Below are 25,085 nucleotides of genomic sequence, written 5' to 3'. Positions count from 1 at the left end.
CGAATTCCGTGTCGAAAAAATGCTTCATCCTTAGAAGTGATCCAATCAGAGACCCATTTTTCAATATTTTCTTAAGAAGTGAAGCGCTGTCCAATCAAATCGTTATTCATGCAATCGGAACAAGTAGTAGTCAGAAGGAGCAATGTCTGGAGAATACGGCGGGTGGGGTAACACTTCCCATCCGACATTTTCCAAATAGTTTTTGACAGGTTTTGCGACATGTGGTCGAGCGTTATCATGCTGAAAAATGAGTTTATCATGTCTGTTACCCCAATCTGGTCGTTTTATGACCAGAGCTTGCTTCAAATGCATTAATTGTCGTCGATAACGTTCTCCATTAATAGTTTCACCAGGTGTCAGAAGCTCATGGTACACCACACCTTTCATATCCCACCATATACACAGCATAACCTTTGCCCAGTGAATATTCCGTTTGGGTTGTGATGGACCTGGTTCACCTGGCTTTACCCAGGCCTTTTTTCGTTTAGGATTCTCGTAATAAATCCATTTCTCATCACCAGTAACGATTCGATGCAAAAATCCCTTTCTTTTGTGTCTTTCAAGCAGCAATTCACAAATGGTATTTCTTCTTTCCACGTCTCTGTCTTTCAATTCTTGTGGAACCCAATGAGACATTTTTTGAATCATACCCATGGCTTTGAGGCGTCTGGAAACTGTTAATTGTTCAACTCCTAACGATTTTGCAAGGTCCTCTTGCGTTTGACAAGAATCCTGATCGAGCAATGCTGCCAATTCTGCATCTTCAAATTTTTTCGGCTGTCCTGATCGCTCTTGGTCTTCCAAACAAAAATCACCACTTTTAAACCGTGCAAACCACTTCTGACACGTTCGCTCAGCTAGAGCATGGTCACCATAAACTTCAAACAAAATACGATGACTTTTCTTCATGTTAAAGTAATGAAGAAGAATTCCCCGCAAAAACACTTTATCAGGAACAAAAATTGACATTATCAGTTAAATTAAAAATAGTATTGTTTACGCTTAAATCAAATGATTTATAATGAAAATGATGCCCAATAACAGTGATCTTCGCACGCATGCGTGGCTAAACGAAACGCTGAGACAATAAGCTAGTTTCGTAATCTCTTGTCAAACCGCACGAATTAATTTCTAGACCAAATATTAAAATTAAAATAGTGCATCATTATGATCATCAGAGACTAATCTAAAAAAATGTTTTAAGTGCTCAAAGATGTTTGTGTTAGAAGGTGTTTGATGAAATATTAAAAGCTCTTATTTTTCATTGATCTTATTTAGTGCTGCTTATATTAAAAGTTCGATAGAACTTTTTTTTTTGAATTTTGCACAAAAATCAATTTTGTTTGTTGTAGCTTAAAGTTTAAAGTAAATGTAACTTCTAGATTTGTTAATAAAAAAGACAAAGAAGTTGCTTTAAGGAAACATAAAATAACAGAAAGGCTTTGTTCAGATGAACTGCTGATGAACTGCTGATGAACTGCTGATGAACTGCTGAAGAAATTACTGAAAGATATTTTTTAACATCCTTTTTTTTTTTTAAAAAAGTTTTCATGTTCTGCTACAAAAGGCTGGTAAAAAATCTGATCAAACCATAAATTAGGTAATTTTGTGTGAATTTTCTTCATATTTTAATCGTAGCAGTAACAATATGGAGAGTTTTTGTTCATAACTCAGAAACTGCTTCTTTTATAATTGTTGCTCAGGATTTCTCTGGTTGTTAGACTGTATAAATAGTGGTCATCAAAATATCCATGTGAAGGTGAAAAGGGAATCTTTCATATAGGTAAATATTATTTAAATCTCGTGAATTCTAAATCTCGTAAATTAAATATGACGTCAAATTACACATTTATTAGGTGTAAACGCAAACGTGACGTCAATATATGATAAATACAATGTAAGCGAAGATATTCTAATCTTCCGATTATTTCAGCAAATCGAGTCAAGGTTGATAGAGCGGTTACAGAAATATTGATTAATCAAGAAGTAAGACTCTTTCTCGAATGGTTTAATCTTTTTTTAAGTTTCATTAATCCATATTAATAAAAAGAAAAAGAGTTTTAACTTAATACGAAACGAGGCATTTAGATTTATACGTTATACGTTTGCAGATACGTGAAGAAAAAACGTAAAATTGTTTTTACATGAAAAATTCTTTTGTCTCTTTAATGCAAAGCTTGTGGAAGATGAAACTGTTATCATAAGTACGCCATTTTTATTAATCCTGTTTTAGAGTTACAGTGACACTGACACTCTTCTTCTGGGAAAGGCTTGCATTGATACAGAAATCCTAAAATTAAAAGCTAGAATTGACAAGTCGGATTAATCAGATCTAAATTGACGAGTCGGATGAAGAGATGAACCAAAAGCGAGGAGGTTGGAAAAAAGGGAGGCGGTAAAACAAAAGTTGAAAAAAAAGTTGGTAAAAAGCAAGCTAAGTTATTTAAAAAAAAAAAATACTTTTTTTTGTAAGAGCACAAGCTTCAATCAAGATAACTGTAGCCTATTCAAGATAACTGTAGCCTATTCTCTGAGCATATGTTCGTGACGTCTTTCTCTCAGAAAAGTAAAGACAAGTGGTATAGAACATAGAAGTTCCATTACTAATTGAAAAGTTTACTTTGAGTTGCGCTTTTTCTGCAGATGCATTTCGATTAACTTGCTTTTGACCACACTTAGCCGTGAGATTCTTGTAAGACAGCCATAATGCAATTTTCGTCTAAAATATACTGTTAAGGTTGCATATTTTGATTTTTGAAGTCTTCTCTTTAAGTTGTTTTCAAATTCATTAACATTTTTTTATCAGTTAAAGCTGATAGCTCTTATTAAGCTTGTATTTTCTGGTTTGAGAAAGAAAAAAAAATATGTCAGGATATGAAACCTTTAAGCACTTTCACACCTGCAATTTTGTTGTCTCTATCGATTATGGCATTTATTCACATATATTTAAAGTAATCATAGGCTAAAAATCCAGCTTGGTAATAAGTAAAGCTATCCTTCGTTATCCTTCGAAATCTTTATAAGATTTCAACAAATAAATTTCTAGCTTTTCTTCTAAATTTGGAAATGTCTGAAGTCGCTATTTTTACAGCCAATGTTTAGTGAAAAGTTATACATTTTTAGATGTTTACCGTATATACTCGCGTATAAGTCGAGAAATTTTGGACGAAATATTTACTCTAAAACAGCAATTCGACTTATATGCGGGTCAGAAAAAAAAAATTTATTCCTAGAAATTTTTTTTCGTATTTCTTATTTTTTGATTAAAAAATGTTTATTGAAGTGCTGTTTTAGAGTAAATATTTCGTCCAAAATTTCTCGACTTATACGCGAGTATATACGGTATGTTAGGCATTTTTAATCTGTAGCACTATGTGCTTTTAGTCATAATATACTGGAGCTTCTTTAAGTTGCATTTTTTATCCAGAATTTTTTATTCATCTGTAAAATGTTTTGCAAAAAACCTGCTTTGTGTTGTTTACATTAACAAGATGAGAGGATTTACTTAATTTCTGTTGCATTTCTTTTATGCTCTCTTTCAGCAATTTATTTTCTAAACGGTAACTTTGTGGGGTTAATTTTACACGTTCTGGTGCAGTTTTAGATATTGGAGCTCTAAGTTCAGCTGGAATAAGTAATTTATCACTATTTTTTTGAAAAGATATTTTTTCTTGAGACTGAAGACATTGGTATGCTTTACAAATTTCATTGTCAGTAATAAAAACTTAATATGAAAGAGATTGGAAATGTTCGATATGGTTTAAAGGTAAATAACTATTAAATAATTCACATTTTTTAGGTATAACATTAAGAAGATATACATAAGAACTAACTAATCTATTTGTAATACCTGGGCACATCATATATTATAACGAAATTGAAATAAGGTTAAAAATAGTTGTATTAAACATTGATCTTTTTAAATGCAAGTATATTTCATGATTATCTGGTAGAACCCATATAAACAAATATTAATGAGAGGCTATCATCGATATAAAATTCGTACTTAGAAACAGGGAACAACAAGTACTTAGAAACAACAAACAACATCATCTATCTTACTCAATTTTACAAAAAAAGTTTCATTATCGTTTACATCCCAATCAAATTTTTGTAAGCTAATACATTTCACCGACGCATTAAAAGATTTATATGAGTTTATATTAACTGCTTCATTTGATATAAAAGGAAAAGCTGATCTCTTTAGGGATATAGAAGAAGCTGATCCTCGAGCTTTGGGAATAAACACACTTGAAAAAGGACATGGCAATGAAAAGCTTTTAACCGGAAGATTCAATGTTCGTAGAGAACCAGGCTTGAGAGATTGACAATAATATGTTGACCTAGGGATACTTTTCGCAAATAAACCCTTTTTTTTTTTTTTTTTGATTTGGGTCTTTAGGCTTTCATCAATTCCTCTATCTTTATCTATAATGTGTAAAAAATTCTTTCTCCATTCTTTGTTAAAATCATCATCGGTGGACGGTATCTTAAAAAGTGAAACACCTTTATTTCTTCGAGAAGTACCTCAGCTGAAAATTGAACAATTAGCACCAAGTATTTGCAAAAAACAAGGATAAATCAACTATCTTCTAGTAAATATTATTCTTAAACGCATCTTTGTTTACAAACAGTGTGCAATCGACTAAAAGTTGATTTAGTCGAAATATTTGAATAAAGTTTTTCATTCAAATATTTCGACTAAAAGTTGTCAAGCAACATTAAAAAATATGATTATAATGTTTGAATATTATAATCATATACTTTAAGGTCGCTTGACAATTTATTTTTCAGATGCTATAAAACAAACTGAACTTTAAGAGAGAAAACAAAAAAGCGAGGTGGTATGCAATACTGTTACAATAACACATGCTATTGTTTTATCAAGAGCATTTTCTTTGTTCAATTTTAGTTCATCTAAATTATTAGATGAATTAAAATCGAATAAACAAACGAAATAAAACAGAAATTACTATCACAAAGTAAAGAAAAAATACACGAATGGGCAAAATTTTGCGTAATTACGCAATTTACAAAACTACAAATCAATCATCGAAACAAAAAAAAGAACAAGACGAAAGAAAACAAGAAAAATTTCGTGCAATATTTAGCAAACAGCTACATCTCATATTGACTGAAATGTGCAGAAATGGCGAACTGTCCTGTTCTTCTGGTTTTTTAGTAAAATCAGCGGTTTTCTTCTGGTTTTTTAGTAAAATCAGCGGTTTCTTTGCAGGGCGTCGAGAAAACAATCCAGCTTCAAAAGCACGTCGTCTGATTTTTCGGTCCGATACAGGCAACTCTAATTGCTTTTGTATCTCGACTGATGATATCCAGGGATCCTTCTTGACGGATCTGACAATCATAGAATCCTCTCTAGAAGTGGTGGAACGCGATCTTCCATCGTTGTTATCTGCTGCCAACTTCCCCGTAGAACGATATTTGGAACATAGTCTTGATACGGTCCATTTTTTCACGCGATATTTATCACAAATACTTTTGTGAGATTCCACTTACGTAATTGCCAATAATTTTCTTTCTTAGTTCCAATCCAAGACTTTCGGGAGCCATTTTTGCACTTGAAGTCATAAAAATAATAAAAATAAATAATCACGCTTCTCAAGGCTTACCGTGTTACATTTACCTTGTGATGATACAATAATGCTCTGTGGAACAAAACGTCTTGGTTGGATGTGGAATGTATTGATGTAATGAAACACTTGTTGTATTTCACTTCTTGTATTGATGTTCTTCGATAAAACACTTTGATAAAACTCACTTCGATAAACTGTCTTGATAATACTGACTGATTGACTTCCATATACTGACTGAATTGCATGTCATTTACATGTCTCTTGTATAGTAAAATGAACCTGTGTGAACCTGTTCTGGAAGATTCTAGATGCTTCTTTTCGATGCTTCTGGAAGCTTCTGGATGCGTCTTGATGCTTCTGAATGTTTCTGGATATCTCTGGATGCTACTGGATGCTTCCAGATGCTTCTTCTGGAAACTTCTGGAAGCTTCTGCATGCTTCTGGAAACTTCTGGATACTTCCTTTAATTATTAAAAAACTTCCGTGACGTTGACACGGACCAGACTTAAGAAAATGAAACAAACCAAAAAGTTTGCACTTGTTTTGTCCGCTGCAAAATGGCACTCGTCAACGAAATTCTGCCTGTGTGCTGTCACCTGTCAGCTGATTGCTCATGTCATGGCATGCTATGACTCCAGACTCCTGAATTGTTTGCTCTGGTAGTATAGTTCGTTTCGTTTTTAAGACATATAAAATTAGGAACACTTTTTAGCATTGTTCGATGTTGGTTGCAAATGTTTTGTCCAATACTGTATATGTATATATATATATATATATATATATATATATATATATATATATATATATATATATATATATATATATATATATATATATATATATATATATATATATATATATATATATATATATATATATATATATATATATATATATATATATATATATATATATATATCCAATGGGGATATATAGGTATTCCAAGAGCAAAAAATTTAGTTAATAAAAGGGTTAACATTATTTTATCTAAAGGTATCGTTTGTAGGAAATGTACCGCAAATACTATAAAAGATACTATAAAAAGACAAGCTTTAGAAAACGCAAGAGAAACTTTAGGTCTCGTTATAAAAATATTAAAAGAAGAACAATCAGAGCAAGAAAATACGCAAGACCAGGATATGACCGACTCAGAGGACAATACCTCACCGTCAAAACGATCCTTGCTGAAGGATTTATGAATGCAAATTATATAACTGATTCATCATTAGAAAGTTTCAATTATACTTTAAAAGATGTTTTAGCAGATGGACATTTAAAACGTATGAGATTATTATTTAGATACTTCAGGCTCACGGGGGTTAGCCTAAAAATATGGCGCTCAAATGGCCCGTGTTGGGGCCAAGTCAAATTTGATGGCACTACTAAGGGGTAAAAGGTGCTGTACCTTTTACCCCTTTTGAATATAGATACGTTATACCGAGGAATCTTGACCAACAATTACGCATGATGAAAACAACTACATACACTCACGGTGATCAAATCACAAAATACGCAGATTTTAGAGATGAAAGCAATGCAGTTCATAGATTAAGTCACGGAGATAAGCCAATAAGAATTTTCCAAAAATGGCCTCTCTTCGACTTAGAATCAAGATTCATAGGGGACAACCCAATTAAAATTAAAGATGTCGGTGTAACAAACTCAGACACAAATAGATATCAATGGTCTTTAATTTTAATTGGGTTGTCCCCTATGAATCTTGATTCTAAAATTCTAAAATTAAAGATGTCGGTGTAACAAACTCAGACACAAATAGATATCAATGGTCTTTAATTTTAATTGGGTTGTCCCCTATGAATCTTGATTCTAAAGTTCTAAAATTAAAGATGTCGGTGTAACAAACTCAGACACAAATAGATATCAATGGTCTTTAATTTTAATTGGGTTGTCCCCTATGAATCTTGATTCTAAAGTTCTAAAATTAAAGATGTTGGTGTAACAAACTCAGACACAAATAGATATCAATGGTCTTTAACTTTAATTGGGTTGTCCCCTATGAATCTTGATTCTAAAGTTCTAAAATTAAAGATGTCGGTGTAACAAACTCAGATACAAATATATATCAATGGTCTTTAACTTTAATTGGGTTGTCCCCTATGAATCTTGATTCTAAGTCGAAGAGAGGCCATTTTTGGAAAATTCTTATTGGCTTATCTCCGTGACTTAATTTATGAACTGCATTGCTTTCATCTCTAAAATCTGCGTATTTTGTGATTTGATCACCGTGAGTGTATGTATTTGTTTTCATCGTGTGTAATTGTTGGTCGAGATTCCTCAGTATAACGTATCTATATTCAAAAGAGGTAAAAAGTGCTGTATGATATTTATTAAAAAAAAAAAATTATTATTTATAGTTTTGAATTGGCTCGAAATGAGTTTTTTTTACTAATCACGGTTGAGTTATTTTATCCAATCACGTGTGTATTTAATTATTCATGACATCAATTATTAATATCCTTTCATCTCCATGGCAACCCCGCGCAAACGCCGCTTAGTATTACTTAAATTTTGTGCCCTCGTGCTTTTGCTTTTGTAGAGTTGGTATGTCTCGTGTTAATATTCGTGGTCGACATTGGTTAGCTACGTTTAACAATCCAAATGTTTTACCTGATGTGTTGGTGGAGTTTTTTTAGTTCAAATCGAATTAATTATATTTTCAGTTGGAGCGCGGAGTTGAAGGTACTGAACATTATCAAACTTACATGAGTACAGCTCCTATGTTTTTTGATAGGCTGCTTGGTTTATTTAATGTTCGTGGATATATGATTCATCTTGAGCATGTTCGCAACAAAAATAGTGCTATGTTGTATTGTTGTATAGAAGAAAACCGAGTTAGTGATCGTTATTGGACTGACATCGAGAATCTTATTGTTAGACCTAAGCTTAAGACATTGGTCGCAATTAAGAGAAAGATTGATCAAGGTACGTCGTTAAATCAAATAATGGATAATGAGGAGTTTTTTCCAACGTGGTGTTCATACAATCGTAGTTTAGTTATGTATAATTCTTTAAAACAACCTAAAAGGAATTTTAAAACATGTATATATTTATATGGAGAGCCTGGAGTAGGTAAATCACGTCTTGCTTTTGATACATGTAAGAAGTTTTTCCCGGATGTACTCCCATATTATAAGACGAAGGGTCAATGGTGGGACCTCTTTAACAACGAACCCTGTATAATATCGGATGACTATAGGGGTGATCGCTAGAGGCACAAGAATTATTTAAATTGTGTGATTATAAAGTGCAAATTAAGGGTGGATTTATTAACTTTAATAGTAAGAGTAACTTTTTAAAGAATTAAGCGAAGCCAATTTATGGCAAAACCGCAAGAAGAACTTCGTATTTAATATAAGATAGTATAAACTAAACTTTATTTGACAAATACAAATGGGCTTCAATGTGCTTCTTATGATAAATGAAATGATATATGAAATATGAAAAACGAAAGCATGAAATATCTGGCCGCATTTGAATAACTTTTTAAAAGGTTTTGCTTTATCAAAAAAATTAGAAAAAAGCTCATTAGAAAATATACCTGCTAAAAAACAATGCATAGTGGAATATATATTGTGGAGCTTTTAGAGTAGTCGAGGCAAAAAATGGCGACATATCGGAAAAAATACTAAAAAAATACACAAATTTAAGGCTGGCGAATGAAGGACCAAGGAATTGAATGAAACCAGATCTTGACAAAAAATGTTATTTAAACTTTTTTATATTTCGCTATACTTTTTTTAGTCATTTTTAAATTATCTTTAAAGATCTATTTTATTATTGACAGGCACAAAAAATGTTCCCAAATTTATAAATGTTTATCTTGAAAAAATTATAAAATCTGTTCGTGCCAATAACTAATTTCCTTTACCTTGGTGTAATTTGTTTAGTAATTTGTCAACATGTAAAGTGTTTACTTTATCCTAAACAGTCTTATTAAACAAATTCTATTAAAGTTTAAGCTAATACCACGTGATAAGTGTTTCTGTTTTAAAACTGTCTGCATCCATTTTAATAGATTTTTTGTTGACGGGTGAAAATTTAGAGTTTGTCGGAAACTCGCATGGCTGATTTCTGCGGTCTTTTTGATGTAAAACAATGAGTTGCGCGTCCATCTCTTATACGTCCATGAAATTTTTAACGGTTTTCTAATTCGATTCAAAATACATAACTGTTTTTGAAAGAGTTTGAGTAACTGAAACGAATGCATACTAAAAGTAAACAAACGAACGTCGTGTGACTTTGAACGGTTTTAAGCTTAATAAATTTTTAGTTCAATTTCAATGAACTAAATTTCAAGTTCTACAAACTATATTTTAAAGTGAGCTAGTATGTGACTCTACGAGTACTATTACACTCTTCCCTTCTATTTTCCTACACTCCTACTCTGATCCTACATAATCCCAATCAATGAGAAGCTACCTGTGTTTAGGTTCAAAGACTTTAAAGTGAAGTTAAGTGACAACTGGTTTGGTTTATGCTAGTGATATCTGCCCTTCTAATTTCTAAATGATAAAAACTTGAAGCATACACTAGAATAGCATTACTGAAATACAGAATATACAAAAGATATGTTAAGACCCTTACTTTTATTTATATAGGCTTTCATAATCGTTTATTTTTTTTTTTTTTTTTTCGAAGTTTTACGGATTTCAAAGTTGATTAAAAATTAAAGTTACAACATTTTATGGCTCTCGTTTAATTAGTTTTTTTTTGGAAGTTTAATAGATTTTAACTTTGTTTAGTTTAAGAAATGTCACCGAACTGACGGCTTTCAAAGTGAAACAAAAAATATACGAATTTGAAAACCGTATCTCGATTGCTTTATCTCTACTCTCCATAATGCTGTAATATAGTTCTAATGCAAGAATATGTCTTTAATGAAATTTGTGGCTATGAAAAAAACCTTTTTAAATGTCTATTTTTGATTTACTACACAGTGGAGAACAAAGTTCCATTCTTGATATCATTTGTTAACTAATTTGTTCTTTTGTTTTTATATTTGATTTAAGCAAGTTTACAAGGTCCTTTGAATGGGAAAATGAGAGAACACGAATATAAAGAGTTAAATGATGGTCTAGAAGATTGAGAGACATTTCTTTAGATACTTTGGTAGAAGAAACATCGTAAATTTTTGAGAAGGGAGATAAAACTCTAACATCTTGAAGCAACTCTTCAGTTATCTTGCTACAGTCAATATTTTTACTTAAAATTTTTTTTTATTTTCTGAATGCTATTTCTGCTATTTTGTGTTCCAAGTGAAGTTTTAATTTATGTTAAATTATGCGTATCCGCCATGTTGGTTCACAAACATATTATAACACTGAGCGTATTCAATCTTTGTCTTGAGTATGGCAGAGAGCGATTATTATAAAAACCTTTCAAACCAAAGTAAAACTAGATATAGAACTAAGATCTCAAAAATTGATAATATTGATCCATATACGTTGAAAAACAGATTATCTCTCCGATCCAGAATTCTATCCTAAAATCTCCCATGCTGATATTGTTACATATTTATTGTTTGCACCAACTCCTGCCACCAAAGAAGAACTTAAATGCTTTGTAAGTTTAGAATCGTATAAATATTTTAACTATAAAAAGACAATATCAAAATAAACAAAATTCCCAATAAGGCTAGAAAGAAGACATTTTTCAGTTGTGCAGGCTATTATACGTGTACAAAAATATCATATATATAGTTTTTATATGAATAAGAATGAATATGTTAATATATAATATAAACTAACAAGAAGCAAAATGATCAGAACAAACTTTGTAGTGACTGGCACTTGTTTCGATATCTTTACGTTTTATAACAGCAAACCATTTTCCTCTTCGTTCTGTTGACAACAATTCCGTATCTTTATCATGCTGATTAATAACCTTAGGAATTTTATAAAACGACTTCTTGCAGTTTTCAGAACGATTACTGTAATTAAAAATGCAACAGAAGACCATATTTAAAGATATAAAGAGTTTATGAGTTATTCAAATAAAACCTTTTCTGAAAGAACTTTATGCAACACTTTTGTTTTGCTGTTAACAATTTTCGAGTTGAAACTTCTACTAAAAGGAAATAGTAGCTAGGAAACTTAGAGAACCGCAATCTGAATAAAGTTGAGCTAAAGTTGTTTGTGAACCAACATGGCAGACAAATGTATTTTGATTTTCGTGACAAAGCATCAGATGATATAGACCAAAGACTGCCTCGATTTTTAAACTTGTAAATTTTTTATTGGTACCATGATTATACTCGTCAAAATAATTAGATTTACTTTCTACGATTTTTCCAGCCAATAAAATTGAGAGTGTTTCATGACAAAATCTGGTTTGTCAACTTTTTGAATGACGTATACTTCGATAAAAGGTACTAAATACATATCCACCCAAGTATTCAAATAGTTTTTTCTTTATTTGTAAACTAAATTTCTTCATTCATAAGTCAAGTGAGCCAAAATGTGATTTGCAAGGTCATATCCTACGAGAGTTGAGGTTTTTATCTGTGAGATTTTTCATAAAACCTTTCTGATCAACAACTTTGTAAAATTGTGGATAAAAAAACCACTGAGTCACCAGTAATAGATCGAATCAATATTTTGCATCATCTTCTAAGAAACTGTACTTCGAAAGCTCATATGACACTGCTCGACTTTCTCCACCCCCTAATTTTATGATTGGTTTTGATAGAGAATTTTATGCTGACTAAGAATCGTTTTACACTATAGGTCTCAAAATCAATGGAATAACAATACTCTTAGAGTGATGTATTGTTATGCAGCGTTTGAGTCCTTTCTCTGATTTGCATTTTTTCACACATTGCTGGAAGTAAAAGTTGTTTGAAACGCTTCCATTCTCAATTTTTCTAAGGGAAGCATCGACATTATTAAGAAACTTATCTTTTTCAAAAAAAACGTCTGGTTCTCGATCTAATATAAGAGAATTAATGGACTGTTCCTCTCCAAAGTTTGCCATTTTTAGATTTTTGTGCTCTAGTTAGTAGACTGGGCAAGATAAATTAACTATTTTCAACATAAATCCAAAATTTTTACTTCTATTGTTTGAAAACAACCGAATCTTGTGAAAACGGCTCAACTGACCATACTATCCGTTATTATGACTATGCATTGTGTCTTTGAATTTTGAAAAGATCATTGCATAAAAAAAGCATCCAGTTATATTTTGTTCAGGCAATAGTTTTCTTTTAGAAAACTCACGCTTGGAAATGAAAATAGTTAAATTAGCCTTCGAAAATCATTAATAGATCGTTAATAAGTTAAATTATTTTTTGTGCGGAAACATTTACTCCGATCGATAAATACATTTCACTATGATGATGTGTTTTAAATACTTCCGTACACATACTCCGCTCAGGCAAATAATAATTTTTGATTAATAGTGACAAACAGACTGGTGACTAGCAGCGGGAGACCAATAAACAGGGAACAAGTTAAGGAATGATTTTTAAAAATATTCGTAAAACACTTTGAATATTGCAGCAAAACTAGCCAAAAAAGTAAATCGAAATATCTATAAATAACATATGAATATCACAATATATATACATAGTAAATATTTACACCAAAATAGTATTTAACAGTTCAATAAATAGCAAAAATATGGGCGAGCGTCTCTCTCGCTTATAAATATGGTTTGAAGTGTATCCTAGGTTACATAACAAGACACTGTTCCTTTTTTGTAACTCTCGTAGGTTCGGATGCTGTTCGATTCTTTGCAGCAGAACGAATAGCAAATTCAAATAACAAGTTCACGGAATGTTTTTCCTTCGAAGATATAACGAAATGTTTAAACAAAGAAAAAAACTCACAGGACGCAACATGATCGTGCAACGCAAACATACTTTCGCATTTATCGGACTTTGTGCCAACGATGCACAAATTAACGTCTTTTTCTCCCAACTCATTTCGTACGTAAGACAAATACGTTTTTGTTGACTCGATAGAATGGATGTCGCCAGTTTCGTATACCAAAAAAATAACATCTGATTTTTGAATATACAGTTTATCCATTGCTGGAAATTCAAATGACCCTGCAGTATCGATTACAGAAACATTTATCATTTTGTTTTCGCACCAAAATTCCTTGTTGTAATGGTTATACACGGTCGGCGAGTATGTTTCATCGGAAAAATCATCAATAATCCAACTCTTTACGAGACAACTTTTCCCAGCTCTTTTATTTCCGAGCAAGAGAATCTTAATATCGTTCGTTTGCGATCTTAAACAGCTTCGTGTGTCATTTAGCATGATTATGAATTTACTTCAAGTAGCTTTGTTTTTTACACAGTATAAATGTTAAATCTGTTAACCATTAAACTAGTTAAAATATTGCGCCAACTTTTACCACACACCTTGGCTTTTTATTAGAGTAATAAACGTATTTATATTCATCCATTATGAAGACCTTGTCGTTCGTATTAGGGGGTGTTAAGTATAAGTAAATATTTTCTTTTTAAGAGGAGGTTTTTTATCAGAGAATTTTCATCGGTTTCGTTTTACCGGCGTGCCTTAAATCTAAAAATTGTTTGTTTTAAATTTATGTATTTTGCATAGAGGTATTTTCGGTCTGATGACACCAAAATCAATTTCGATTTCTGTTTCCTTTTTTTTTTTTTTTTTTTTCTTTTAAGTCCAAATCTTTTCGCTTTTAATCCGTGCTTAATATGAAAACATTCGAAAAAAAGGTTATGCAAGCTGAAAAATATTTTAATTATATATCGTTTTTAAAAAAAACCACCTTTATATAAAATTTTGTAAAATCATATTTAATACTGAAAAAGATGAAAATGGAAAGGTGGAACCAGTTGCACTCCTCTCCAAAGGGATTACGTGTGGGTGTTTTCTTCTGTGCACTCTTATTTGGAACAACATTTTGAACCAAATCAATCATGTGAGCAAATTTCTGCAAAGTCCAAATTCCTCTCTATAAACAGACAGTAGGTATGAGAAAGTACCTCATGCGCTACAGAGAGATTCTTTTCTCTGTTAAGAAGAGCAATTTACAATTAAACAGAAAAATGCGAGGGGAAAAAGTATTGTCAAAGGCAAGTTGCAAAAAAAGTTGATACTTTTTTTAAAGATGTGCATTATTCGCTGTGAAGGAAATGATAAACAGGTGCCAGTAAAAGATAAACTGGGGGCAAAAGACGAGGCGTGAGATTCAAATTAACATCAAGAGATAAGAAAGTTTTTGAGCAGTAGGAGACTGTTGCTTCAATGTTTAAAAAATCAAAGCACTCCAGAGGAGTATGTTATGCCGACTAATAATTATGATGGAGGTTGATTGATGGTTTGGGGCTGAAAATAAGAAGCAAAAACTTTACAGAACCATCCTTTTTTGTGGAAAAATGTTATTGAAGGTGATAACTTTCTATTTAAATAAAAATAAGATTATAAACATCCAAAACATACATCAAAAAAAATATGTCAATTTTTATTTGCTTTCAGAAATTCGTTTGCTTTTAAGACAAGAAAACATTTTTCAATAGCCAGGTTAAGTAACCCTAATAGGCGCTTGACTTATCACCAATGAAATATTTAAAAATTTGAATAAAAGTTTTGTTTTATTGAATAAATCAAAACTTTTATGATACTATTGATTTATGTTTAGAAATGTGTATTACAAACGGTGAAACATACATCTTCAATTCCAAGCTAAATAAGTGTTGCACAACTTTTATCTACTCTTTAACCAAATGTTTTTAGGTTTTTAGGGTGATAGAAGAGTGAGATTTTTAACTGCCATATTTCAATAGTTTGCGAAGTAAAGATTAACACGACAGCTTCCTAACACGGAGCTTTGGAAACAAAACTCAGATTCGGTCGGCCAAGAAATTGTCAGCTATGTAAAATGTCAAAAGGTGATGCTCGCCTTACTGTCCTGCAGATTGCTTTTGAATACAACCAACATTCTGAAGTACAAATATCTAATTCAACTGTAAAAACATTTACTTGACAACAATTAATTTGGAAGACGTCGAAAATCATTGATTTTAAAAAAGAACCGGATAAATTTAGTAAAATTCGCTAAAAAGCTTCTGCACAGGACCAAACAAGATTGTAATAAAGTGTCACGGATTAATGGAAGTGAAAGTAATTTGTTTTCATCTGATGGTATTTAGTATGTTAGACGTCCAAAAAAACAAAAGTAAAGATGTTTCGTACAAAACAGGAAGGTGGTTGTATCATGGTGAGGGGATATTTTTCCCGTGGTTGTGTAGGCTCATTAGTTTTAATTAAGACCATCACGATAGCCAAACACTATGCCGGTCTGATGAACAATTAGATACTTTCACATATCAAAGCAAAAATTTGCCAATTGTGTTTCCAGCAGGGTAATGGCTCTAAACGTTCTGCAAAGGCTGTGAAATATTTGTGAGCACCTAACAAACTCTGTTTTATGGACAGCCCAATTAATTTCTTCCTTTTTACATTATGACATTAGTAACATTAAATGAATTCTAAACGTTTTCATAAACTAAATGTCTTACCTAGAGTAGCCCTTTTAAACATTGGTGAAACAAGACTTAAAGCATAAAGATTAAATGCATACATTAACACATGAAGTGTTAATGTATGCATTTAATCATGTTTAACATAACCGCGTTTCGAACGCGTTTTGGCTTTTCATAAATAGTCAAATACTAAAAGAATTCATTTTAAGTTATTGTAAGTCAATTCAGTTATTGCAAGTTATTGATCTAAAAGTTCTAACCAAGGTCCGATCGGATGTTTTTTATCATCGGATTGTGCCGTCATTCGGATCAAACCAGTCATGTTATTAACACGACGTTAACAAAAATTTATGGGAGGAGTTTGATCATCAGGTTAGAGGAGAAATTTAAACTAATAAAAAAGAATTGGTTTGAAGATTTTTAATCCAAAAATGGAAAAATATGCTCAAGACAAGTTAACTAAGCTTGTCGACTCGATGCCTCTAAGTCGTGCTATGATTGGCTCAAAAGGCTTTGTCACTAAATATTGATCGTTACGTAGTTATAAATTTCATGAACTCTGAAAGTTATCTTCATTTTTTCACATTTTTTTTCAAAAGCAAAAATACTTTTCACCCGAGTAAAATTGAAAAACAATTAATCAAAATATGTTAACGCAAAGTTCATTAAAAAAAGTTTATACTCAATTAGAATGTTGCTAAGGTATATTAAACATAAAATTAATAAGCTATCTCCACCTGTTCTCATCATTATTTTTTTTTTTTTAAGCAAAAATATAGTAAAATTACTTTTCAACGCCAGTGCAAATCAAAGAAGGGTTTAAACATTAAAATATCTGTTAATGTCTTAATCTGCTAATTTGGTAAAATTAGCAGATTAAGACATTAACAAATTTGGTAAAACAATAACAAATTTGTTAAATTTTCAAACACAATTGAATAATTAAACAGCATCCTTTGAAAACTGATTTCTATAATGAAATAGCCAAGTCTTAGGACTCAAGAGTTATTTTATTGGTTTTAGAATATTTCTGCTGTTTGTCGTGATCATCCAAACAGATTTTTGCAGACTTCCCCCAACTAGGTCAGAAGGGTGATGGCGTTGAAGTTAGAGTTAATCAAACTGGAATGGGTAACTGAATAAAAACAACATCGAAAAAATCATTAAAATTAAAAAATTTAACTTATAAACTCTTCTTGAATCAATCTTTTGTGTTTTCCCCAAAGTAATATTTGAAGTCTTAAATTAAAAGCGTAATTTATTGTGATCTTACTTAACTGAACTTGTTCTGTTTCGTTTAAACATACAAGTAAATTGCGACATCTCAAAGTTAAAATGAAATAAAAACAAAATGACATCTACAAGGGAAAATCAATGATGTCACACAATTATAAAAATGCTTTACGATATTACGAGTCGTGTATTTTATTTCCTAAATAGCTGCAGATTCTTCTGTTTAACACATAATTGAGGATATTTTGCATCGTACAAGAAAAAATTACAAGAAAAAAATGTATAAAAATGCACTCAATTCTTAACGTTTCCAAAGTTGTTTTATTTACTGAAAATGAACAAAACATGATATAACCATCCAAACATACAAATATAATAATATCACATATATTTATATATTGGATGGTTCAAAAATACGTTTTTGTGCTCTCCCAACTTATTTAACAAAATGTCAATAAAATAATTCGTCTTATATACTTAAGTATAATGCAAAAGTAAAACTTGTACTTAACAGTTGTTGTTTTTTGTTTTGTTTTTTTTTCTTGCAACTTTTGCTGTTCAGAAACCACGTTTAAAAAAACTTGAACCATTTATCATCATTTTTTGTTTCGGGTTTGTTTTAGAATCAGTGTTACTCCTCTTTCGGTGATGTTGTTCGGCATGAACAGTCAGGGAATTTGAGTTTGAGCTTTGCCATCCAACAACGAAAACTTGTATTACTAGGTACCAGATTATGTCTTCTGTTAGTCCTTGAACAGTCAGGGAATTTGAGTTTGAGCTTTGCCATCCAACAACGAAAACTCGTATTACTAGGTACCAGATTATGTCTTCTGTTGAGTCCTTGCAAAGATAATTTAAACTGTTCCTAACATTCATCTGTTAATTGCTTGTTTTGGAGCTTTGACTAAGTCAACAATACCATTTTGGCTTTCATTTGTAATCCAAAAAATGATTTAAGTGATTTTCTGTAATATATGTTGACATAAATTATGCCAACTATGGTAGACTTTCTGCTTGCTAAAAATTAAAAATCGGCCATTTCTTGTCTCAATTTTGTACAATCTAATTTTATCATACTATGACTAAATATTGTTTTGGTATTCATTGGGATAAACTAGTGTTTCTAACTGACCAGGGCTACGACGGTAATCTGAGTTTCTTAAGAGCTATGTTGAATTTTGTTTTATCTATACTTATGAAATATAAATAAAAAATATAAAATGCCAACAACCTTTTTATTAACAAAAGAAAATTTATCACCTAAACTAAACACGAGTGTTTATGTCTCGCAACTGTTCGGTGGTAAATTCATTCCTATACTCTGTAGAATGTTAGACACAGGTCCAGATAGTCCCTCTTGGTTAGAAAACGATTCAAGAAAATTTTTAATAAGGTTAACGTCTACGTCCAGCGTTTGATTGTTCATACCAATCGTGTCGTCCTGAATTAAAAACAAAAAAATATCAGAAGGATTTTTTTTCATTAGAAGTCAGAAAACCAAAATTTAAAATAGAATACCTTGATGTGTTCAAAACTCTTCTGCAAATTTGTGGAACTAAGTTCATCATCCATTTGCTGCATCACTGCGATCATTTCCGGATCTAAGTCTGAATCAGATCCTGAACATAATAAAAGTTCTTTTGAAAGCAGTGAAAATAAAAGTCAGATCTGGAATCAAGATAGTGGTATTGGGCAATAGAGGAGGGCAAAAAAACGTAGAATAATACCATATTCATCTGATTCATCTGACTCGTTCTTTTGTTTTGTTTCACTTGATGACTCTAAATTAACAAGCTTTTTTTTTTCAATGTTAAATTTTAAAAAAAGGACATTTTTTTTTATATTTAAAAATGAAACAAACAAAATCGCTACAGAAAATAACCAAGTAATAACTGATAATAATACTAATAAAAATGAACGAAGTGTCTTCGTAGAGCGCAATGCGTTCTACATAGCCATAAGCTGCTCAGAGCGCAATATTGTACACGCATGCGCAATTATTTTATTATAACAGTGCGATTTATATTTCACAATAAAGCTGGTTAGATAGGCGTTTAGGGTTAGGTTAAGGGTTTGGGTTAGGGTAAGGGTTAGGGTTAGGGATAGGGATAATGATAGGAATAGGGATAGGGATAGGGATAGGGATAGGGATGGAGATAGGGATGGAGATAGGGATAGGGTTAACATCAACAAGAATTTTTAAAAAAAAAAAAATTTAGCGCATGCGTACAAAGTATTGCGCTCCGAGTAGCATATGGCTGCATAGAGCGACATAGAGCACAAATAACAACTAATGATAATAAATAATCACTAACAATAATAAATAATAACTAATAATAATAATGACTAATGATAATAATAACTAATAATAGTAAATAAAAACTAATAGTAATAAATACCAACCAGTAATAAAAATAATAAATAATAACTAGTCTACCCAGAAGATTCTTAACGGTTCTCAGAAACACATCAGGCTCAAATTGAATTGGATCAAGGAATTGCTTTTCCTCGTTATTCTTTGAACCTCCATGAAATGATTCGGCTCCTTCATAACTTGAAACTTGTTCAACGAAAGATTTCATGTTATCAGCTAACGTATTCAGATTTTTTGCCTGATCAGCCTACAGAGAATGTACCATGTAAATAAACAAAGTAACATTTTTCTGTGAGAGAAAAATTTGTCAAATGTTTGTAAGAAAACCAAACCAATAGAAAAATGTCTAAAAGAATACTTTAGTGTCCGGATGACCTTTACCCCACATGTTTAGCATCATTTTATCCAATTCTTCCTCAGTTAATGTCATCCATGAGTCATCTAAAAATTAAGTTTTTCATTTAACAGAAATTGTAAACAAAAATTTTTTAAAATATTAGAATGAATATAAATATTTAAAAAAAACAAACTCTAGAGATATTTTTATAAATTTGCAGAAATGAAAAAAAACAGCTTACCATCTTCTGATCCTATGCTTTCACAGGCAACTTGGATTTCTTCACGATGATCTTTAGCTTCACATATTACTTTTGAACAAGCAGCCCAACTGCATCACCTCTATAAATATATATATATATATATATATATATATATATATATATATATATATATATATATATATATATATATATATATATATATATATATATATATGTATATGTATATATAACAAAAACAACTTCATAATGTTTGCATTAGGTATTTTAAAAAATAGTTTTTACTTGTAATTATCAGAAATATATTCTTGGAAATGTGATTTTGCTTTATTCATATAATCTTTGTAAAGTACTGAACCTTCCATCTCATTCTAAATAATTTTAAATGTAAAATTGGAAATCCGCATACATAGCACCCATGAATTATAAAGTAGCAATTAAGTATTTGAAAGAAGTCATCAGTGTATGTTCAAATACCATGTATTAAAACCACCTTGAAGTAGTTGTTTTTTTTTAGATTTAACATGTACTGCTCCCAAATCTTTCCTGAAGGTTCAGCCACCTGTAAAAAAATTCATAGTTATTTTGCATGAAACAAAACAATTAAGTCAGTCAGTTCTTTAAAAAGACAACTAGTTAATGTTAAAAACACATTACATGATCACCATTTGAACCAGCAACATTTACTCGAGATAATAAAATCTGAAAACCACATGTCTAAATAAATAAGTCAACAAATGTTTAGAAAACATTACTGCAAATATCGTTTTGTTACAATCATTTGTTTTAAAAAGTAAGATTTTAGAGAGATGAATTTTCTATAGGTACAATACTCTAGAATCTCTAATTTCAGAATTATCTCAGATGATACCAGAAACAGATTACAACTATTAATAAGTATCAGCTCAATATTTTTAAGATTTTAAAAATATCAGGAAAAACTAAATTAAACAACCATATACCAATTTGTAACCTAACTCTGCTGGCTTCCGCAGTTTATTGCTGACTAAGGGAAGTCTCCAAGAGCTATGTTGTTCCGGTTGAAAATGAGCTTGCATAAGTTGGCAATATAGATGGCGGGTGAACTTCACCTACATGAATTTTTTTTTTTAAAAAACCAAGATTAAATCAAACTACAAAATGCTTTAAAATAAGGAGACAAAATTGCTAGATGAACTAAAATATTTTATTTATATAGTAAATTCAATGACCAATTAAAAACTTACTAACCTGCAAAAGTCTCCTTGTTTCAGCTTTAAAAAAACTCATTCTTTTGCAGGTCTAAAAAAAATTTATTTACTAAAAATTTATATAATGTAGAAATGAAAATTTCCAGAGAAATTATCATACACACATAGTTAAAAAAATTTTCCAGTTATTTAAAATATAACATTTAAATTTCAGGTTTAACAAATGTCTATTAAAATTTATGTTACTTTCATAATAATCTACTACACATTAATTTGATTACAAATATTGCATATTATAGGCAAAAATATGAAATATTAAATCATGATTTAAATAGATTTTTCTGCTATTAAAAAGAAGTTAATTATAAATACTTTATACGCACATAACAATTCAAAAGTTTGTCTAAAAGCTATTAGTTGAATGGTTTAGAGATATTTGAAACCAGTGTCAACAATATATGAAATATTGTATATAATACATTATAGACAATATTTCAAATTTGAAAACTTGAAACATTTAAAAAAAGATATTTAAAACCAGTGTCATCCTATAGATATCAGCCAAGAAACTAATTTTCTTTTTTTGCAGGCTTGTGTAATGGAATTATTTTAATCAGCAATTGTAAAAAGAAAAAAAAGTATTAACCTTCACATCAGATGCATCCCTCTCATAAAATGCTTGCACAGCTGCAGCAACAAGCTTTGGTTGTTTCAGTAAAATATAAACTACCTCTTCAGGAATATAGCAATGAGCATGATGAAACTCCAGCACAAACTTTGAAGGATAACTAGTAAAAAAGATAACTAATTATGAAGGTTATTTTGAGGGATAACTAATAGATAAATAAAACAACAGGTAGCAAAAATAAATGGAAATCAACATCTAGAAGATTGAAGAACATCAATCACCTGCTTATTCTTTTTTGAATTGCATTCTGTATATTTTCATTAGCAGCTGTTGTTAAGGATGATGCAAGCAAATGATATGCTTGCTTTAAGGTTGGAGTAGAAGCAGAATAAACTGTTATTTCTGCAGGATTGCTTGGAATTGGGATAAAATGCAGTTTACCATCTTTTAAAAAAACCTGGAAAAAAGTGCTTATAGAAAACTTTGGGCTACATAAAAGTACTGAATTCTTATATGACTTTCTATCGTATTTTTTTTACTTTTGGTTACATTACAAAATTTGCAACAGAAAAAAAGCAGTTACAAATAACAACTCAAAGTAATATACTCTGTTTTCACTGTTTGCAGGTGTCAACCATGAAAGTAAATAATCTGCTGCTTCGATTAAAAGAAAATCTCCATCACTATCATAAATTCTAAATGAAAAACTTTTTTTTCATTATTAATTTTTTCTGCTGTTTAAACTATCAAAAGTTACAAATATCTGATAATCATTTTGGTTTCCAAGAGAACAAAATCTCAAAATATGAATTTTTGTACATTTAATTTCATTTTAATGATATTTTTGAATAAGAAATTGTCACCACTGATTTTTATTTTAAATAGTACAAATAGAAACAAGATTAAAATAAACAATTAATTTAGGCAATTACATATCTTCCATAGAATTAATAAAAGAAAACAGTTTATCTGTATCATTAAATAAAGTTGTTATATTTCAATTTTTAAAAACTGTGTATAAATATGGCATCCAACAAAAAGTTTACTGTATAATGGTATCTTTATGATGTTTACTAATTTCAAAAAGGAGATAAACAATGAACCACTCATCATTGATGTTCTCACCAACATTAGTGCTTCCATTAAGGCAAGCAAGACCTGAAATAAACATATATCACAATATCAACAAAAAGGATCTTCAAGTAAGGTTAACTAGTTTAATGATAAGTGACAACATTTAAAAATTTTTTTCATAAATAAATCATACATTTTAAGCTTTAGCATCAGTAAAAATTAGAACAATTTTGCTTTTTTATTTCCTTGAATCTCAGTTCAAAGCTTACAAAATATACAAATATGAAATAAAGAAAAGTAAATAGTTTCATTTCTCAAAACATGGTAATCCCTTTTTCTCGTCTGTTAACATATAAACTACCATCACATACTAATCTAGAAGAATTACTCTTCTCTGAAGATTAAGAGACACAAAAAAGGGATACTTTCGTAAAAAACATGACAACATCTTTTTTGCACTATTTTGTGTTTTTCACCTGAAGATTCTTCAACTGATGATAAACCAAAACTTTCTTTTTGCCAAATATAATCTTTTCCAAGGGAGCTCACCAGATCCTCACAATGACTCCTGATGCTTCCTAATAAACTGGCATCTGAGTGAAAGATCCTATACTCAATAACATTTTCACTTGACATAGTTTGTGAGCCTATAAATAAAAGTCAACATACTCTTGTATAAAATAAAAGTATAATTTCTCAAAGCTTGATTAGATTTAACTTCAATATAATATTTGGGCACTGATAAACATAGACAGGTAAAAAATGAGGAGATTAAATTGACAAAATTTTATTACTGTTATTTTTTGGCTTGAGAGATAATAGGGTGTATTTCTTCTAGAAGGTAAATTTGATATTTTCGCTATAAGGAACAAGGAGCCCACCAGACCAGATGGATGGTCAAAGTCATATCCTACTTATAAATTGATCTTGCATCTCAAAAGCTTTGATACTGCAATAATATTCAGTATTTTTATCACCTACTTAAAAACTTTTTATCAGGAATATTTGTTTTAGCAGCTGCAAGGAGCAAGAATTAGAACAAATTTCCAGCACAGACTATACAAACAAGCATTCATCAGAGAAGAACCTAAAGTATTTCTTGCTATCAGTGCTATATCTGTAAAAGATTGATTGGTTTGGCTGTCCTAGAAAATATACTAGTTAAAATTAAGAAGCTCACCATTGGTATTTAAAACTCTCAGATTTTGTCATCATAAATACTAGGAAGTTTTTTCAATATGTTAAGTAAATTTTTTCTACTCCAACCTTCAAAGTGAAAATTCCAACTACATTTAAGTTTAAGGTCATTCCAACTACATTTAAGTTTAAGGTTTAAGATCAAGGAACTTAATATTGTCAACAATTCTGGTAGAATCACAAAATACTGCGGTAAAAAAGGTGATTTACCAGATAGAAATTTTTAAATAAATATATATACATGTATAGATATACATCTTTTAACTGTAAGCCTTCACCTATTGATCAAACGATAAAAAAAAGTATTGAAGTTTTAGGTCTTATTAATTTAAATCATGATTTTTATTTCTGATTTAAATTGTGATTTAAATTGTTCATTACTATTACTATTTCGTTTTAATTTATTTCATTTATTTGTTTATTTTATTTTTCTCATTTGTATCAAATGTTCGCCGCTATGTGTCCTTAAAAGACATTCTTTAATAATATATAAAATAAGCATCTGCGTCTCGTTATTTTTTTTATTCGAGACGAGACGAGACGATGATATCCGGGACACAATTTTTAAAAACCGAAAGAAAAGTTATTGTCCCGGTTTATAACTTCATTCCGGGACAGTTTATTCGTCAATTTTTTCCGGGACATTTCTTGTCTCGTTTTGCTTGTTCCGGTTCATTTCAGAGAAAACGATTCCGAGACGCAGACCCTTAATATAAAATAGCCTTTTTAACAAGTTGTAAACCACC

The 25,085-nt window shown here is 30.6% G+C and overlaps 1 protein-coding gene, 1 long non-coding RNA gene and 1 pseudogene across 4 annotated transcripts; 1 reads left to right on the top strand and 2 right to left on the bottom strand.

Moving 5' to 3' along the window:
- The first annotated feature begins 8,141 nt into the window (after nt 1–8,141).
- On the top strand, nt 8,142–10,868 carry LOC149878722 (uncharacterized). Of its 2 annotated transcripts, none has more exons than XR_016447089.1 (2): nt 8,142–8,537; nt 10,625–10,868. It is a non-coding gene; the product is annotated as an uncharacterized LOC149878722 (long non-coding RNA). The 2 variants fall into 2 exon arrangements; XR_016447090.1 differs by lacking the exon at nt 10,625–10,868 and adding an exon at nt 10,358–10,451.
- A 2,220-nt stretch (nt 10,869–13,088) lies between these two features.
- On the bottom strand, nt 13,089–14,026 carry LOC149878721 (ras protein let-60-like). The gene has a single exon (XM_090072318.1). The coding sequence runs from the start codon at nt 13,877–13,879 to the stop codon at nt 13,283–13,285; it is 597 nt and encodes a 198-aa protein (XP_089928444.1). The 5' UTR covers nt 13,880–14,026; the 3' UTR covers nt 13,089–13,282.
- A 4,514-nt stretch (nt 14,027–18,540) lies between these two features.
- LOC149878720 (protein ecdysoneless homolog) lies at nt 18,541–24,439 on the bottom strand (annotated as a pseudogene). The gene is made up of 17 exons (XR_016446881.1): nt 24,323–24,439; nt 23,619–23,789; nt 23,115–23,226; nt 22,676–22,763; nt 22,350–22,525; nt 22,087–22,228; nt 21,481–21,531; nt 21,213–21,341; nt 20,908–20,967; nt 20,744–20,812; nt 20,536–20,621; nt 20,272–20,371; nt 20,052–20,134; nt 19,757–19,940; nt 19,047–19,100; nt 18,838–18,938; nt 18,541–18,760 (listed from the first exon to the last, which is right to left on the bottom strand). The product of XR_016446881.1 is annotated as a protein ecdysoneless homolog (transcript).
- Between the last annotated feature and the right edge of the window lie 646 nt (nt 24,440–25,085).

This window comes from Hydra viridissima, unplaced genomic scaffold (genome assembly GCF_058129835.1).
Source record: "Hydra viridissima isolate aposymbiotic clone 2 unplaced genomic scaffold, HvirCarnegie_v1 scaffold_14, whole genome shotgun sequence".
NCBI classification, from domain to species: Eukaryota; Metazoa; Cnidaria; class Hydrozoa; order Anthoathecata; family Hydridae; genus Hydra; species Hydra viridissima.
This window is presented reverse-complemented; position numbering and strand designations above follow the sequence as displayed.